This window comes from Centropristis striata, chromosome 1 (genome assembly GCF_030273125.1).
Source record: "Centropristis striata isolate RG_2023a ecotype Rhode Island chromosome 1, C.striata_1.0, whole genome shotgun sequence".
NCBI classification, from domain to species: domain Eukaryota; kingdom Metazoa; phylum Chordata; class Actinopteri; order Perciformes; family Serranidae; genus Centropristis; species Centropristis striata.
This window is the reverse complement of record NC_081517.1, coordinates 35,359,603-35,376,434: the sequence shown is the minus strand read 5'-3', so window position 1 is coordinate 35,376,434 and position 16,832 is coordinate 35,359,603. Positions and strand designations below refer to the sequence as shown.

Sequence of the window (16,832 nt, the reverse complement as noted above, 5' to 3'; positions counted from 1 at the left end):
ACCGGTAATTCATTTTTTTTGGTGTTGAATTCAAATATCAACAATTTTTCTCAAGAATCGCAGACTTTAACAGTTATGCTTATAAGATATTGTTAGAGCAGGGGTAGGCAACCTGCGTCTCCTGTGGCCACCTGTGGCTCTTCAGGCCGTCTACAGTGGCTCCCTGTGACTGTGACCAAAAATTAGGCGAAATAACAGTTATTTCTTTACATTTTAATTTTAATTTTTCATTGGTGTAGGCCCAAATCACTTTGTATTCTTCAACTGTGAAAATGTGTGGTTAATAAACGGCAGTAAAACATTTTCTTTTGACATTTTAGTCAACTAAAATGTGCATCACAGCTTATGAAAGTCGACGGCCCAGCACCTAAACCTCTAAATTTTGCCAAATTCAAGTCTAGTTTTGAGTTTCCCTCGCCAGGCTAGACTACTGAGATATTTCTCAGGAGTCTAGTTTCTTATTTGCACTTGGGTCCTCACTGTATTCTAAAAAAAAAAAAACATTAATAACTGCTCATTGTGACCTATTAGTAATGTTGGTTGGCTAATTAGGCTTCAATTAAGGCTGATGTATCTTCATTGTAAGGCTCACAAAAAAAATTGTGGCCTGATTCCGAGATTTTTTTCTCTTTTTTTTTTAGCCAACAATGGCTCTTCTGTTTGTAAAGGTTGCTGACCCCTGTGTTAGAGCATTTTCTTTGCCTTTATTAGATAAAGATAAAGAGTTGACAGGAAATTAAAGGGTGACAAAGGTCCCTGAACACATTGCCATTACATGATTAGCGTCTCAAACCCACAGACCAAAGGAAACCCAACTGTAACAACATACTGTGGCCAAAATCTCAATCCCATTTTCAGTCTTTTTATACCTTGATAAGGCAATTGCATGTTTTCTGGAAATGCAATTAATGCAAAGTGTTATGCAGATGGTGTAAACATAGCAACATACAAATATGTTGCATCCACTCAAAGTGCAAATGTGTGCAAATGACTTCATTTAAAACATCGTCCCCACAGTCACATGCAACCAAAGACACTTATCCCAAAAGACACAAGTCTCACCTTTTCATAGCTGCTAGATATCAGTACTAAGAAGCCTAGACCTAAAGAGAGCTGATGTGAAATGCTGCAGTGCTCACCTTCATGACGTTGAAGAGGACTTCCTGCCCCAGGCTGTCCTGGCCTTTGAAGAACTCGTGCTCGGGGTAGGTGCGGGCGATGTCTCTGCGGATGAGCTTCTCACAGGGGGACGACATCTTTAGCAGCTCGGAGTACTGGTTCTTCACCGGCATGTCAGTGGCGTTGCCCAACAGCTGCCAGACGATTGCCCGGAAATGGTGTGGGATGCCCTTCCTGATCAACTCCTGGAGGGCAAAGAGAGAGAGAGAGTGAAGAAGAGTAATACCTCGCCTCTTTATGTGGTGGGGGATGCAATTTTAAGCATCTCTAGCAGAGGAAAAAGCAGGCAGAAGAGAGAAGAGGGATGATGAATATATATATTGCAAGGATCATTTTCTATCATGTCATAATAACAATCACTCAGTACATTATGATGGATCACTCTTCACAATGCTCTGGAAACAATCATTAAAGCCAAATTCTATATCAAGTTTGCAGGCAGTCGGTGTCGTTTTGCTTGGTTTGTCTGCTCTCCCAGTTTGTCCTGACTCATGTTGCTGTCCATTCTCTCATTCCATCTTCTTGTCCCCTGGGTTTTCTCTTTTTGTCACAGAGGACACAGAAAGGCACAAAGAGGAGAGGTGCAGAGAAAGTTTTATTCGAACAGGGCAACTTAAATGCATTTATGTTAGCAGTTAAAAAGTATGACCCTACCATTCTTTTAACATCAGTATTAATTATAGATGGTAGAAGTGGGGGAAAAAATCGATACAGCATAGTATCACAATATTTTGCGTAGATTCATGGTCGCGAAGTATCAATATTTAGCATCTGTATTTTTGTCATTTTTGTTTTTTTCCCGGAGAGCGTAGCGAAATAACACTGCAAAGTTATGATGGTTTTAGCTACATGCTAAAGACACTGGAGAATAATGCTGCAGTTGTTGTCGTCCATACATGTTTAATATCAGTTAAGTTCAATTTGACTGAATACTTTGTTAGTCAGTCTGTGGGATTGACTCTCATTTTCTCTCATTTCCAATTCTTGATTGAATTTTATTTTGTGCACACAAAATGCAGTTAAACAGTTAAATCACAATATACTCTATCGCAATACTCACCATAACACAAAATGCGTAAAATCGCAATAATATCGTATCGTGACTCAAGTATCGTTATAAAATCGTAGCGTGGCGCCTTTGGGAGTCACACCTCTAATGGGAGGTAGGGCTGTCAAAATTGCTACAAAATGACGTTCTAATATTCGCTCTAAAACACATGGGTTCGAACCATTCGAATATATGAGCATGCACATTATGTCAAGGCGGTCTCACAGATGTTTGGGTTTTTCCTTTTTTAAATAACTTTGTTGTTGACCACTGTATATAAACAGCAGTTATAGACCACTGTGTTCAGCTGTGGTCAGAGCTATTATTACAATGTTTTCATTTCATGTTTTTCACTCATCTATTTTTTTCTCAATTGTAATGTTTTCATACTATCGCATTTATTTTTACCGGTATATATGAATCCGGAGCGCGCGTGTGAGTGAGCGAGAGAGAGAGGAGACACTGGGTGTGTACCGGCAAAAACTGAAACGGGCCGGTTAGAAATGAAAAGAGGAAAATCTCAAAAAACGGGATATGTCCAGGACACTCAGGACGTGAGTGCGGGAGGATCAGATGGTGGCTCAGGGAGCGATGAGGAGCTGTGCCGCACATCTGTCAGCTGCACACCTGTAAGCAGCTGTGCCCCATGCAGACATTTCTCCAATTTTATTTTGTGGGCTAAGGACAGACTAGATCCTGATTGTGTTGGATATAAAGCGCCATATAGTCACCCTTACTGATCACTGACTTCTCACATACGTAGAACGTGTCTGTTTTGAGTTTAGGGGGCATGTCAGCCAGAGTTGTAGTGGGTCAGACAACCCTGGTTGCGTCTCACTTTCAGCAGTGAGTGGCGCTGTGACCTGTCCCTGACACGTCATGCAGTGCGCCCACTCGCAAAGCAATCTCCGAATCTCCGTTTTTTGAAAATATTCAAATTTATATTCAAATCTTGAATATTCATCGACAGCCCTGATAATAATGGGTGGCCCTGAATAATCAACTATTCAATGATTCAATCTAAGTGGCCTGACTCCACTCCCCACAGTCGAATCATCACAGTGGTGGTTATGAAACAAAGGATCATTCCACTCAGGCTGCACGGGGGTGCTGCATGTCTGATTTCACATTGAATTCCCTTGTTTCTCACAATAAATCATGATTTAAATTCTATTTAAGAATAAAAATCAGCCTATAAATAAAACTGTAATTAAACATCTGAGGTTGTGCTTTAAATTAGTCTCCATTGTGTGCATGAATAAATCACCATGGTAGATATGGCAAAATCTGCAGCAGCATTAGGGCTACTGTTTGAAAATCAAAGAATATATCCATCACAGCGCTCACATAAGAACAAAGCAAGCACTAGCAGAGTGACAAATACACTCACGGTACCTTAACTCCTCGAGAAAGTTTGACAAGGAAATACACATCCACAGGATTATTCCTCATTCTGGCACACACCAGAGACAATTATTTTCTCCGAGTTGGCTGCGATGATGCAGACTCTAAAGGGTGATCTGATACAGATGGTAAAGCTGACATTTCTCTCCTTCTCTGAAAAAGACACAGCGGCTTCGAGACACATTTATAGATCTACCTGGAGGTTAGTTTTACACTTCACGGTTCTATTTACAACCACGAAAAGCAAGTGGGCTCAGAGAAACTGAAATCAGTCAGCTTTAGTACTGTGGACAGCGCTGCACCAACACAGGCTTCAACACAGGATGATCAATGAGCAAAAGAAACAAAACTAAAATGACAATCAATCAGCAATAGGAAAGACACGCCTAGTATATAAAACAATTCAGACCGTTCTTTCCCCCAAACTGTTCAATTGTAGAGGAAAATTCGCAATAATAAACCGCGAGCTCTCAGACGACACTGAGCTACATGTTTCTGACACACATTCGCACGTCGCTAAAAAGAATCCACACTGTGACGAAACCAGCCTGTGCATAAAAGCTGCATTGAGTCAGCGATTTAGAGGGCCCCCTTTTCTGTTTTGTTCCAGTAAACCATCTGTGAAACCTGACCAACAAGATGTAAAAATAAAATGAGGAGGCTGATAATTGTCTTATTGACGTTCCCATTTTGAATTATATTTAAAGACTCATTCTACGGAAAATGCTGCTTGTGAAATCATCATTTTAATTTCCCATCTCCAGTCCCTGATCCCAACCTTCAGGAGCTTGTCCTTCTTGCGTCTCCACTCCTCCCACTCGTTGACGATGCGGCCCCACAGGATCCAGGTGTCCTCCTCCAGGTGCGACAGGTTGGAGGAGGCCGAGGAGCTGGACACCAGCGAGGAGCCACTGTTGCGCCGTGAACCGCTCATCGACCGCATGGATTTGGAATCGGCCTCCAGCAACCTAAATAAAATGAAAAACAAATTTCAAATTCAAAACTATTATAACCTTGGCTGGTACACTGTAGAGTGACAGGGAGCTCAGATGAGCATTAGGAGTCACAGCAGGCACACTGTGACATTGTGTGGATCAGTACAGTTTGTGTATAACCTTGCAGAGGCACCAGAAGCATCGGGGCTTGTTACCTTAAACTACAGAATCAGGGGCGGACCCATGAGGATATTACCCACACAGCTGGCTGGCTATTAAAATTTTAAATGGACAAAAAAAAAAGCAAAATGCCTTTGGATACCGGGTCAGACTAATGGGAGTTTTGCTGCCTTTTTACTCAGCCTTTTACATCCTACTTCATCTTTCTTTTATATCTTTCAACCTTAAACCATATAAACAATGTAGAGAAATGGTACTGTAAATATGAGGATAATCTGTCTTTATTTATATGATAACCCAGTTGACAAGTTCATTTGATATAATGTAGAAAATAGTCTATATCTCAAATGCAGTAATAGGGAATAAGAATTTGTCATCATCAACAGCAAGTCTGACATTTCCGGATAAGGGTAAGAGAGCCACCTGCTGGCTGTTCAAAAAAACTGCTGAACTAACACTAAACAATACATTAAACAAAATTCAATCAGTTTGTATAGGGATAATACTAAAGCTTGTTTAGACACATATTCAGAGACTTAAAATTAAGGCAGAGAAGTTTACAAGCTTCGACTTCAAGGTCAAGCTGAGGCAAAAAACATCTTGTGCTGTATTTCCTACAAATATCACTGAGTTAAAGGAACAGTTCCACATTTGGGGAAAAAGTGGAGGATGAGATCGGTACCACCCTCATGCCTGTGCAATTGGTATAAATTACAGCTGACAGCCTTTTAGTTTAGCCAGAAAGTCACTGCTACCTGCCAAGAAATAGTACTGCATTTAACGGCTGGTAACACCACACCTTGTTGTTTTAACATCTCTGTTTGTGTAGAGATTAAACACAAGCTAGTAAGCTTTAGAGGTGCTGGTAGGCAGGCTTTGTTACCTCTGGAAAGAGCAACGCTAGCTGTTTTCCCATTAACAGCTAAGCTAACTGTCAACTGACCGTAGCTTCATGAGTCACGTACAGATATGAGAGTGGTATTGATCTGCTCTGAAAAGCTGAAAATGTTATTTACTTCTTCTTTTCTATCCTTGTGTTCCTCGGAGTCTGGGGCAGCAAAAAGCAGAGATGATGTGATTAAAGAGGCTGCTCTTTACCCAGAGGGTGTTAGGTTCAATCTCACTTTGACCCTGAATGTCTGGTTCTTTCAAGTCATTTGACTCCTACGCCCCGCACTTTGACCGCTCTGCTGAAACTTGTGATGGCTGCAGGGAGAATTGTGCAGTATGTGACTCCTTACACAGTGCTTCTCTTTTTATTTTGTAAGTTGTTTAATGCTGCTAGGGTTAATTAAGTCTAATCATAACTATACATATTTTTCTGCAGTGATACAAACATGTGAAGAGACATTGCCCTTGGAGAATCTGGTGCTCTTTGCTGTGTGGGATTAAACCTTACCTAATACAGGGGATAAACATTACTCTTGGATCAAAAATTCCTGTTCATGTTTTCAGTAGTTAAGCTTCATGAGGACAGTGACTGATTTCACCTGTTCTGCTCCTCCAGTTTGGCCAGCAGCTCCAGTTCATCAGGACTTAGGTTCTCAGAGTCTGCCGGGGAGGCTGCCGGTGCTGACAGCACTGCATCATGGGAGGATGAGTCTGGGCTGAGCACTGGGCTGCCCGTTGATGGGGGATCTGGGTCCATGCCGGGAGGGGAAGAAGGGCACTCTAGCTGAGGGGGAGCCCCACCAGAGCTCTCTCTTTCTGGGCTGCCACTGGGTATCGACATGACGGTGACGATGGCGAGGGATGGGTGAAGCAGTGTGGGTGTGGTCAGAGGGTCTCCCTCCTCAGTGAGCCTGGCTGTCACCTGATTGGCCACCTGGCTGGCCGTGGCGCCAATATGATCAGAGGTCTTCAAACCTGTCATGGATGCAGAAATAAATTCAAATGAGCGACCACACACAATTAAAGAAAATAATAAATAAAAGCAGCAGTTATCATGTTGTTGCTTTGACAAATATGTCAAAACCTGTGGCTACATGAACATGTCCATGTATCTTAAATCTTTTATTAAAATAGTTTTTTTTGAGTAATTGTTTATTTTCTAGAATGCCCATCACAAACTCCCAGAGCATTAGGTGATCTTTAAAATCTGGTTTTGTCAGACCAGTAGCCTAAACATAAACAATGTCAAATTTACATTGACATAAAACAGAAAAATAAAGCAAATCCTCACATATTAGAATCAAAATCCAAAAAGAGACAATATTCCTACAAAACGACCTCCTGTTTAAATGCAGCTGTGAATACTCCAATTCATTTAACATGCTATTCATCATGTCAAAATATGGACAGGTGGAACGCATTTATACAAAATCATGTTTTATACTCAAAAGTAAGTGTGTTTCTCCTTATGACCTGAAATGTGGGCTTTTCTTTTGGCCATGCATCTCCACCCCAGCCTTGCTATTGGTTGGTTAGATTGTGTACAATGCACAGAACTGACCATAAACAGGAAATAGGCCGTGTGTCGCAAATTTTGGTAAACATCCCAAATGCGCTGTATACATGTCCAAAGAATGCCCCGAAAATAATATCGCCATATCCTACAAGTCTTAATAGGAAAATTCTCCATTCTGAAAAAGAACTTATCCAAAATATTACAACAGAATATGACGTTTACATCACACACCCCAATTTGGAATAATGTTATACACTGAATAAATAGAATAGGCTCCCAGCTTTCAGATGAATTATACCACTTGTATGTGACATCTATTGATCTGCTATCTCCCCCTAAATATCCCCTGCCCCCCCCTTAAAACTATAAAATAGCTCTATGTGGGTCTTAGAGGGTTAACGGACTTTAAACACACTGGCCATACTGGTCCAACCCACATTATGCCATAATGTCCCTCCACACCCTGGCTCAAGTGACTACTTTGAAGGAGTGGCCCTGAGTCACTGTAATGACATCATCCTGGCTGAGAACATCCCGGTCCATCACTGCGGACAGACACCAATATCAGAGAGGTGTTTTTCTTCACTATGACAGAAGGTTGCCCAGTGATGCCGAACTCTGGAACAATGTTTTGTGTTTGACATATAAATAAACTGTTGTGCTCTATGGTGATAATCTTAACTTCTGTGTTGGATTTCTTTTATCAGTGTAAAAGGAAGTGAGAGAATAAACAGCAGTGTTGCACGCATAATGACCTGATACACTATTGTTCAACTGATCAAACGTTGTGAGCCATGGTCACACCTCCTGAATGATTAAAGCACAATAGGAGATAAATCTATCAAAAGCCACTGACTACAAACTAACTTGAGAGTTAGTGAAGCTTTTAATCGACCATTTTCACAATAGGCACATTGACATGTCATAGTAGGAAAGGTGTTTTTGATAACATTAATGACGGCACTTAGCACAGACCCTGCTATTGTGCATGTTGGCTCACTGGAATAGCTGCCTGGGACACTTAATGGAGCTGAGCCATTGTTAATGTCTCACCTGTGCTTTTCCTACAATGGGAAGTCAAAATGTCTCCTGTGAAAAAAAGTCCATTGTTTCCCCTTTTCATGTGAACCCAGGTGTGATTTCACACCAAGAGAACAGAGTCTTTTCAGCCAGTGGGAAATGTGTGTAAGCGTACTGTTCTGGATTCATGAATAGATTCTTGTTTGACTTGATGTTTTATAAGTGAGTTACTTGTGTGTTTAGGTCTTCAAATCGGAATTGGTTGCTTCTGAGTTCGTACAAGGTTAAGGCATTTGTCTCTTGAGTGCAAAATTTAACTTGCTAATGTTAGACAGCACATCTAAACCTCATGCTGTCCTTCCCCTAACATATAAACCCAACAAACACTAATGTCTATAAACACACATCTACCTTTGAATCCAGAATATGAAGGCAACAATAGGGCTGGCCAGTATGACCTCAAATCAATATCAAGATTAATTGAACATTTTACCTCGATTACGTTCAATTATAATGTTTTTTGTTTTGTTTTTTGCCCTTACAGTTCACTGACATGGTCTTCACTGTAAATATGCTAAATTATTAAAGCTGTGATATTTTTTAATGAGTAAAAAATTGTGATTTTAAGGAAAATAAGGAAACACACGGATGAACTACTTTGTGGTTACTTACTGAATATTTCGAACTGAAATCAAAGCATCGCTTGAAATAAAAACGCCACATTTTAGTTTTTAAGTGGAAATCAAGTTCTCAAAAGCAGTAGGAAATAAATAACTTGCATTTCTTGCAAACAGTTTTTTTGTTTACATTTGACTTTGTTTGGTGTCATTTTCCCTAAAGCCAAAATGTGTCCAAACCATCAGTTGGCTTGGTGCTTGAGTTCTCCTCCATGTTGCTTCCATGTCTCGGATTGGATGGGAGGAGTCATGTGACTACACTTGACTCCACACATGAAAATAAAAGTCATGGGCAAGATTTCGCCGTTAGAGTTTCAGAATGTCGGTCCCGTTTCATTTTCTATTGATTGCCGGGAAAGATTTTGGTATACGAAGTGTTCTGGTTTCTGTTCGGAGTCCAATTAGTATTGACCAATCACATTCTTGCAAAGCTTTCATTGCATGCAGGTAAAGTCAGCAGAGACCAAAAAAGGCTGAGCGCAATAGCAAAAATCCAATCTTTGAGCCATCGTCTAACCCCAATTTACCATTTTAAATTATTCTTAGTTTTTTTTAAAAATGTATCTGTATTCAAAACTAAAGAAGCAATCTGGTTGTAGACATCATCTCGACTCCATTCTCCCATCTCAAGTTGCTAATCAAACTGTAAACAATGACCGGCGGACGCAAGAGAAAGTCTTGACCCAGATATTTGTTATTCTGATATTCATTGGCTGAACCAGGACACCCCTATACGTCAGCTCTTTTCCCCAGAGGCTAAATCGTTGTCAGACTGATAGCTAATGGATTCTAGGATTGAAAAATACATTTTTAAGATAGCTAAATATTAGGGGTCAGTGTGAACATCTCACAAATATCTCAGAGCTTTGTTGTTGTGCTTTATATGGCAGCTGCTAAAGCTTCCTACCGGAAATGAAATGACGAAGACTCATTCCACACAAACAAACACACACACACACACACACACACACACACACACAGTATACACATATAAAGTCTGTTTTCCTCTCTGTCCGTGCTGCAGCTGGCAATCAGAGAAGCAGTTGAGGAGGACTTGCAATTGGTCAGTGGAGAAAATGAGCCAAAAGGTCAAGCTGCTGCTTTGTAACAGGGAACAAAATGTGGAGCTACAGTCCGCTCCCCTGACTCTCCCTCCTCTGCATTATGGATTGCAGCTCATTTACTGGGGGAGCCCTGTGGAAATATCTTCTGGCGACACACACATACACACACACGGTGCAGCTGAACAGCTAATAATAACTCAGAATAATGCGTATAGGCACTTATGCAGGAGAGAAATCCCAGACACAAAAAAATATACAAGCTCAGTCTGCAGTGTAATGATAGTCGACAGCAACAAGAGCAATACAGTTAATTGATCGACAAATACCATATTGAACTGTTCATGTGTTAGAAGAGTTGAGAACAATGCAGTGAAAAAATTGATTTTGACCGTGTAATCAACCATGAAGGTTGAGGGAAACATACGAATGCAGGAGGAGAGGAGAGGAGAGGAGAGGAGAGGAGAGGAGAGGAGAGGAGAGGAGAGGAGAGGAGAGGAGCATAGTAACAGTCTGAACAGGGAAAACACTGCACGGGGAAGAGACAAGGAGCACATTCATGCACAGAAACCAGCCCAATCAAAAGAGCCATTAACAAGTCAATGAGACCAATCACATTTGTAAAAGGGCTCGGTATAAAGACAAATCTGAAATAACATCCTTCTCATATCAAAGTAATTCCACCCAAATAAGCTAATGATGAAACAGCTTTTCCTGGATACAGTAGTTAATAACTCAAGTGAATCTGGTATAACTAAACTACCCCTCTGTGACTAAAACATCAGTCTGTCTTTTCTTCTGAAATTAAAATCATCTGACAGATGGCTCAGCCTCTGGCAGTGATGCATCTGCCACATCAGTCACATTCACCTCAACCCCAGCAGTGAGACTAAGGTTGAGTATATTATTGACAAAAATTAGAACTTTAGATATTTTTCAATAGTTTCACCTTGATCTCAATACCCAGAGACCATTCAGTTAGTAGCAGTGCTGAGATATCTTGCAAGAAAAACAAACAACCAGCTACTTAGCTGATTAAATCAATAAAAATACATGTATAAAATACATAACATTTCATAAGCAACCAATTAAAAAGTACTGTGACCTGTAATTTTACATGTTTTCTTTAAACTCTAAAGAAGATCCATATAGCAAACTGGCCAATTAATGATATCATTGAAGTCAAAACAAAGAGATCTTGTTGGCCTTTAAAACCATCATGAAGATTAAAATGACTCATACTGGTCCTTTGACTGGCCATCTCACTTAATGCATGGAAAAAAACTTGTCGGTGAACATTTATTTTATGTTCATCAGTGCTGCCTTGTTAACCCATTTAGGCCTAAAACGCCTGGAAAAAATGCCTGGAAAACCTATGGGCGATTTTTGAAAGAACCCCCTAAAACCTGAAGTTTTTCTGGAAATTCAACAGAAGATTTTCAGCCTCTGTAGCAGATAGAAATGTAATTCAAAAAAGTATTTGAGAGCTTATACCTGTGGCTTTCATGAGAAGTTGAGTTTATTTGTCCAAACCTTCAATACATTTTTTTTTAATCAAAAATTTCAGCAAATAGAGAAAAAAATGCCTTTTCACCTTTTATTGAACAAGAGAGTTGAAAGAGACAGGAAATGGCAGTGAGAACTATAACCTCAACACATTGGGCAGGTGCTCTGCCAACTGAGCAGCACTATTTTCAATCAAAAATGTAAAAATTAAGTGTCAGTACAATAATTTTTTGTCAGTGAAGCATTATTTTCAATAAAAATGTAAAACATAAAGTGCGCTAGTGTGACTGTATCTGGACTGTAAGCTACTGTTTACAGTTGTATGTGATGATGCCTGAATAAAAATCCTATGCATAATACTAATACATGCCCATTAGCAAGATGCAAACATGATATGACCATTGAAAGAAATAGACATAGTTCTCATTAGCCTACTGTAATAAAATAATAATAATAAATAATAATAATAATACATTTTATCTATATTACACTTTTCAGGGTACTCAACGAAGTATAAAGTAATAAAAGTAGGGCCGAGACTTTAAAATATTGACGCATTTTAATCGCACTTATTTTTGCACCGCGGAACGTTTCTCACTGGATGAGTTTCAGGCGGAGCGATTATACTGGAGCACCTACTAGTGTTCATGAGTTCAGACAAAAACAAACCACAGTGAACATGAAAGAAGAAGCTGATGAGACTGCTGTGGTTGGCCCCGTGGATGATGGGACATTTTGTTACAAAAAAACAACGGATGGAAGCGTCGATAAGAGCATGGTTGTCAAGGAATTCGCATATCACCGCAGCACATCGAGCCTCAAGTATCACCTCAATGCAAAACATATAGCAGCTTATTGGCCAAGAACTAGAAAATAGGTAGATAAAAACTACTTTCCCGGCTTTAATGGTAGAATAACGCAACAGCGCTCCCGGTTTTAATGCTAGAAATGCGGTAATGCTTTCCCGGCTTAAATGGGTTAAAAGGTCAGCATAATGTTCTGAATTGTCCCCCACTTGACGTCAAATCCAGTCTTTAATTAATCCTACTCTTTACTGTATTTTTTTTTTGTATTTTCCTGGTCACTGGCATAGAAAGTACCCCAAAAAAATTCCATCAATCGCATGACTTTGATTTAAACAAATGTCTGTTGGCAACCCTTGTGAGTGGACATTAAAAGGCTAATGTCCACCGTCTTGGCCAGTCAGTGATACTTTAAATCAAAGGCACAAGAGAGCACAATATAATGTTGTTTAGCCAGCTCCTTCTAGACAGAGTTTCAATAATTGTTGAAGGGCCTCTCTGCTGTAGCTTTAGACATTGTAGACATTGGGATTTAGGCTGAGTGAATTCAGAAGGATGTAATTATCAGTGATAGAGTCACAATCCATGAATTTGTGGTAATAGTTTGCATTAATTAATGTACCAATCTCCATATTTCTCCATGAGAGCCTGTAATTATGTATCATTCATCATCATTCATTCATCACACTGGACGGCTCCTCTCTCTCTATTGCTGGACGGAGAGATTCAAAAGATCCTTTGCTCCTACAGCCATCAGACCGTCTAGTTCTTCAAGAGCTAACAGACTAACTGAATTTCCTTTCGGGATGAATAAAATAATTTTGATAATGATATTAAGTTTAAATTAAAAAACAAAACTGCATGAGCGGAGTCCAGATTCAATCAAATCAAACCTCCTTATCAGACAGCTGTTTTACTCCCGACAAGTAGCCAAATCTCAGCACACTATTCTCACCTCAACTTTCATCTTACCTTTAAACTGACCACTTTGTTTTTTAGGCTTGGCCTGGAAGAAAACAACGACAACAAGGGAGTTTTGATTTATTGCTAAATGCTTCCTGAATGAAAGTCCACAACATGTATTTTTTTTCTGAGCGCCTTATTTCAATAGTTCCCATGTTGCAACCTCCTGCACTTTGCCAGAGAAAAACGCTGCATGAACACATCCATTAAGTTAATTTTTAGGCTAGCTACCTGCACAGATCACTGACATCCATATTATCATATCTTTCCCACAACCTTGCAAGGTTTGAACACTACCACAATATATTGCAAAACAGTAGGGCTGCACAATTTGGAAAAATGTATAATCATGATTTTTTTTTTTCTGATATTGCAATTGTGAAATGATGAACGATATTGAAGAGAATTATATTTTTTGTATCATTAATCTTATTTTCATTCAAAAATATATTATTATATTATTATATTTTTTCAGGAGTCTCTTTATAATGATTATTTTTAGTCTGTAGAATATGATTTGTTGGGCAATACTTCTTCTGACACATATTTTGCATCTCCTGATATTTGGATATTAAACTAGTCCACATTGCCATTTCAATTAAATATTTGTGAAGCACTATAAAAACAGGATAAAACTAAAACCTGATAAATGGTATTTCAGCTTCTTAACACTAAGATCCTGTTGGGACAGAAATTTGAATTTGTTTGCATAAGCACACCATTAGATTAAAGTGATATCAGGCTCAGGAACAGCATTTAAAACCCAAGTGCCGTGAAAACATCTTAAGAATCTGCAAAATCAGCCACAAAAGAAAATACGTTCAGAGAGGTTTCAACACCACAGAGTGCTGTTCAGCTGTGTCACTGTGGTCAGCCCACCACACTGTAAAAGGTGTGAGTCATGCAGGACTACAGCAGAGTGCTTCTAAAGTGGGAGTTTCTCTCTCTCTCTCTCTCACTCACTCGCTCTCTCTCTCTCTGTCTAACACACGCACACACACACACACACAGACGCGCGTTAACGGAAGGACATTGTGAAGGTCTCTGACAAAGCAAAACTAGCCAGATTTTCTGCACTTGGCTGTTGCCCTGTATATGACAGCCGGCTCCCTCTAATGTCATTGTGTACTTGGGATAAACTGCAGAGGACTGTGAGATAAAGGAGGAATGGGGGCTTTCACTGTTATCCATCTACATTAGTGTTTCCAAGCATGTCTAGAGTGGATGTGCAACATGATTGACTAGTGTTTAGCATGTGACTCGTCTCCGTGCTTGCTGTGTCCATGTTCATATCCTTGAGCTCCACCTCGGAGTGTGCATGTGTTGCTGTGCATGTGTGTGATAGATGTATGCCTAATTTTGTCTGTTTATGTTTATTCTCTCCTTGACCAATATCACCATGCACAATTATCACATTGTGTACAGTCTACGCCTGAAAGCATCCCCTCCGAGCTCTCACTGCCTACAGAAACAGACAGCGCTATTGTTTCCTTTTTTTTTTTTAAACACCCCCCCCCCCCCCCCCCCCAAAACCACCACACACACACACACACACACACATACACACACAACCTCCAGTTATCCAACATGAACCCACGTCCCCTTTGCTCCTCCATGTTTTGAATGTTGTGAACGTGGCTTGCATGCAAACCCCCCAGGAGGACGTGTTTGATATACAAAATACTTTTTAAATCGGTGTAAAGATCTTTTCAGAGACTCCATCTGGGCTTGGCGGCGTTCAGCCAGCCTTGGCCAATTTAAATAGCAAGGGTTAAAAAAAAAAAAAAACCCAAGTACCTCCTTTGATCTCTTATCAACACCCAACAACAACAACAACTCCATCCATATTTTCCTGTCTGCAACATAAGCAGAGACATACAGTATAGTGATATTACATGATATTCTGAGGCATAAGTTATTTCCCTAGAGATCCAAACAATCTCCTGGAAAAACCTGCCCAGCATTTTATGAAAGAAAATGAAAATCAGCTAGTTTTCGCCTGGATCCCGACCTCGCTGATGTTTCACCCCTCCCTCTAAATTGGCGTGTGTGCTTTGCCCTCGGGGCCTTCCAGCCCTGACGTCGAGGGCGACCTCTTTGTTAATCCGTAGCTGCTAACCTCACTGTTGTTCCAGCTCATGATCTCATGTTTGGTTATCGACACGTGGACTGCTTATTTCCACGCTATTCATTCATCTACTGGACCCACTGTCCTTGTGACTGCTGCTGGGCTCGATGTTGCTCAAAGCGTCTCATTGTAAATGGGGGATGTGGGTTTTTTTTTCTTCTGATATTGCAGCTCAAAGCTCTTTCCCTCAGTGTTTGTGGAAGCCTTAACTGGAATCAGAATGACTCTATTAGCTGAAACCAATGCATGGATTTAGGTCCTGGCCGCAATGTTGCGGACATATTGACAAGTTAAACGCACTCCACATATAGTGCACAAGGGCAATGGTGTGTAAAGTGCCAATCAATTTGTTGATGATGAAATCAGGCTTTTAAATGACCTTACAGCAGCTGCCTGACAGTACAGCATTTACATTTCTTATCTAGATTTCTGAGGGAATTACATTTTCACAGCATATATATATATATATATATATATATATATATACAGCTGCAGTTACTGGTTACTTTTCATATTTTCATATACGTTTTACATACAAACCATGTGATCTGTTTATGATATGAAGCTTTTTTATAAAATTAAACTGTCCAAACACCAATGCAAAACAAATACTACCACTTACATAGTATTAGCCTACAAAAATGATCCAACAAATATGGTAACCTAAATTAATATTATGAGTATTATATACTAGTATTATTATAAATTATGAGTGTATTTTTTTTGCGCTGGTGATGTCATTTAGAGCCAGAGTCTACGGTATCGATTTCCCACCCAAAACACCTGCCTTGCCCAATCAGAACACAATGCGTGCTGTCAATCATGTCATTACATAGCCATTTTATAGCATCAAATAACTAATCAAAACCAAAAGTATTAGAGAAATGAACACTTCATACATCAGCATGATATAAACTACTCCCATCTTTGGGAAAGATTTTTTGCCTTTTATGCCTTGGGTTTAGTCTGTGTTTATGACTGAAAGTGCACAGTGGAAGCACATGAGATTGACCCTGCAAAAAAAATGTTTGCTGTGATGATGATAATGAACTCAACCTTGTGGTGGGCATAATGGGACCACTGTATGCAGCGAATGTTTTCTGGGATTCGTCAAACGAGAATTAAGTATGACATTAAGCCTGAATGAGGGAGGAGACATATTTGGGGCAATCAAAGTGACACTGACGAAAACATTTTTTCCAGACTTTGTTCCCTAAATCTACTGACCATGTTCACTATATATGACTAATGCTTTCCTGCTCCAAATTTAGTTAGTATCCCTCTGCAGATGATTTGGTTCCCCTGAGTGCCACTGAGAGAGGAAATTGTCTAGAAATAGCCATCCTCAACCCATCAATTACTTTCAAGTGCAGAGGAATATTTTGCTCTTTTCTACCACTGAACGGCTAGTGCATTAGTACTAATACTGCTCAGATTATTTAATATTTCATAAGTAAAAATGCATGATAAAACAGACTGCAACATCCACTAATCACACACTAATCTCAAAACTGGATTACA

General features: G+C 39.8%; 1 protein-coding gene across 1 annotated transcript in view; it reads right to left on the bottom strand.

Moving 5' to 3' along the window:
- The window catches only part of evi5l (ecotropic viral integration site 5 like), a 47,675-nt gene that overhangs the window by 23,207 nt on the left and 7,636 nt on the right, over nt 1–16,832 (bottom strand). The window contains exons 2-4 of the mRNA XM_059340101.1: nt 6,237–6,612; nt 4,410–4,599; nt 1,140–1,364 (exon numbers count right to left, since the gene is read on the bottom strand). Coding sequence (XP_059196084.1) covers nt 1,140–1,364; nt 4,410–4,599; nt 6,237–6,478 — 657 coding nt within the window. The 5' untranslated portion in view covers nt 6,479–6,612. The remainder of the gene's footprint in view (nt 1–1,139; nt 1,365–4,409; nt 4,600–6,236; nt 6,613–16,832) is intronic.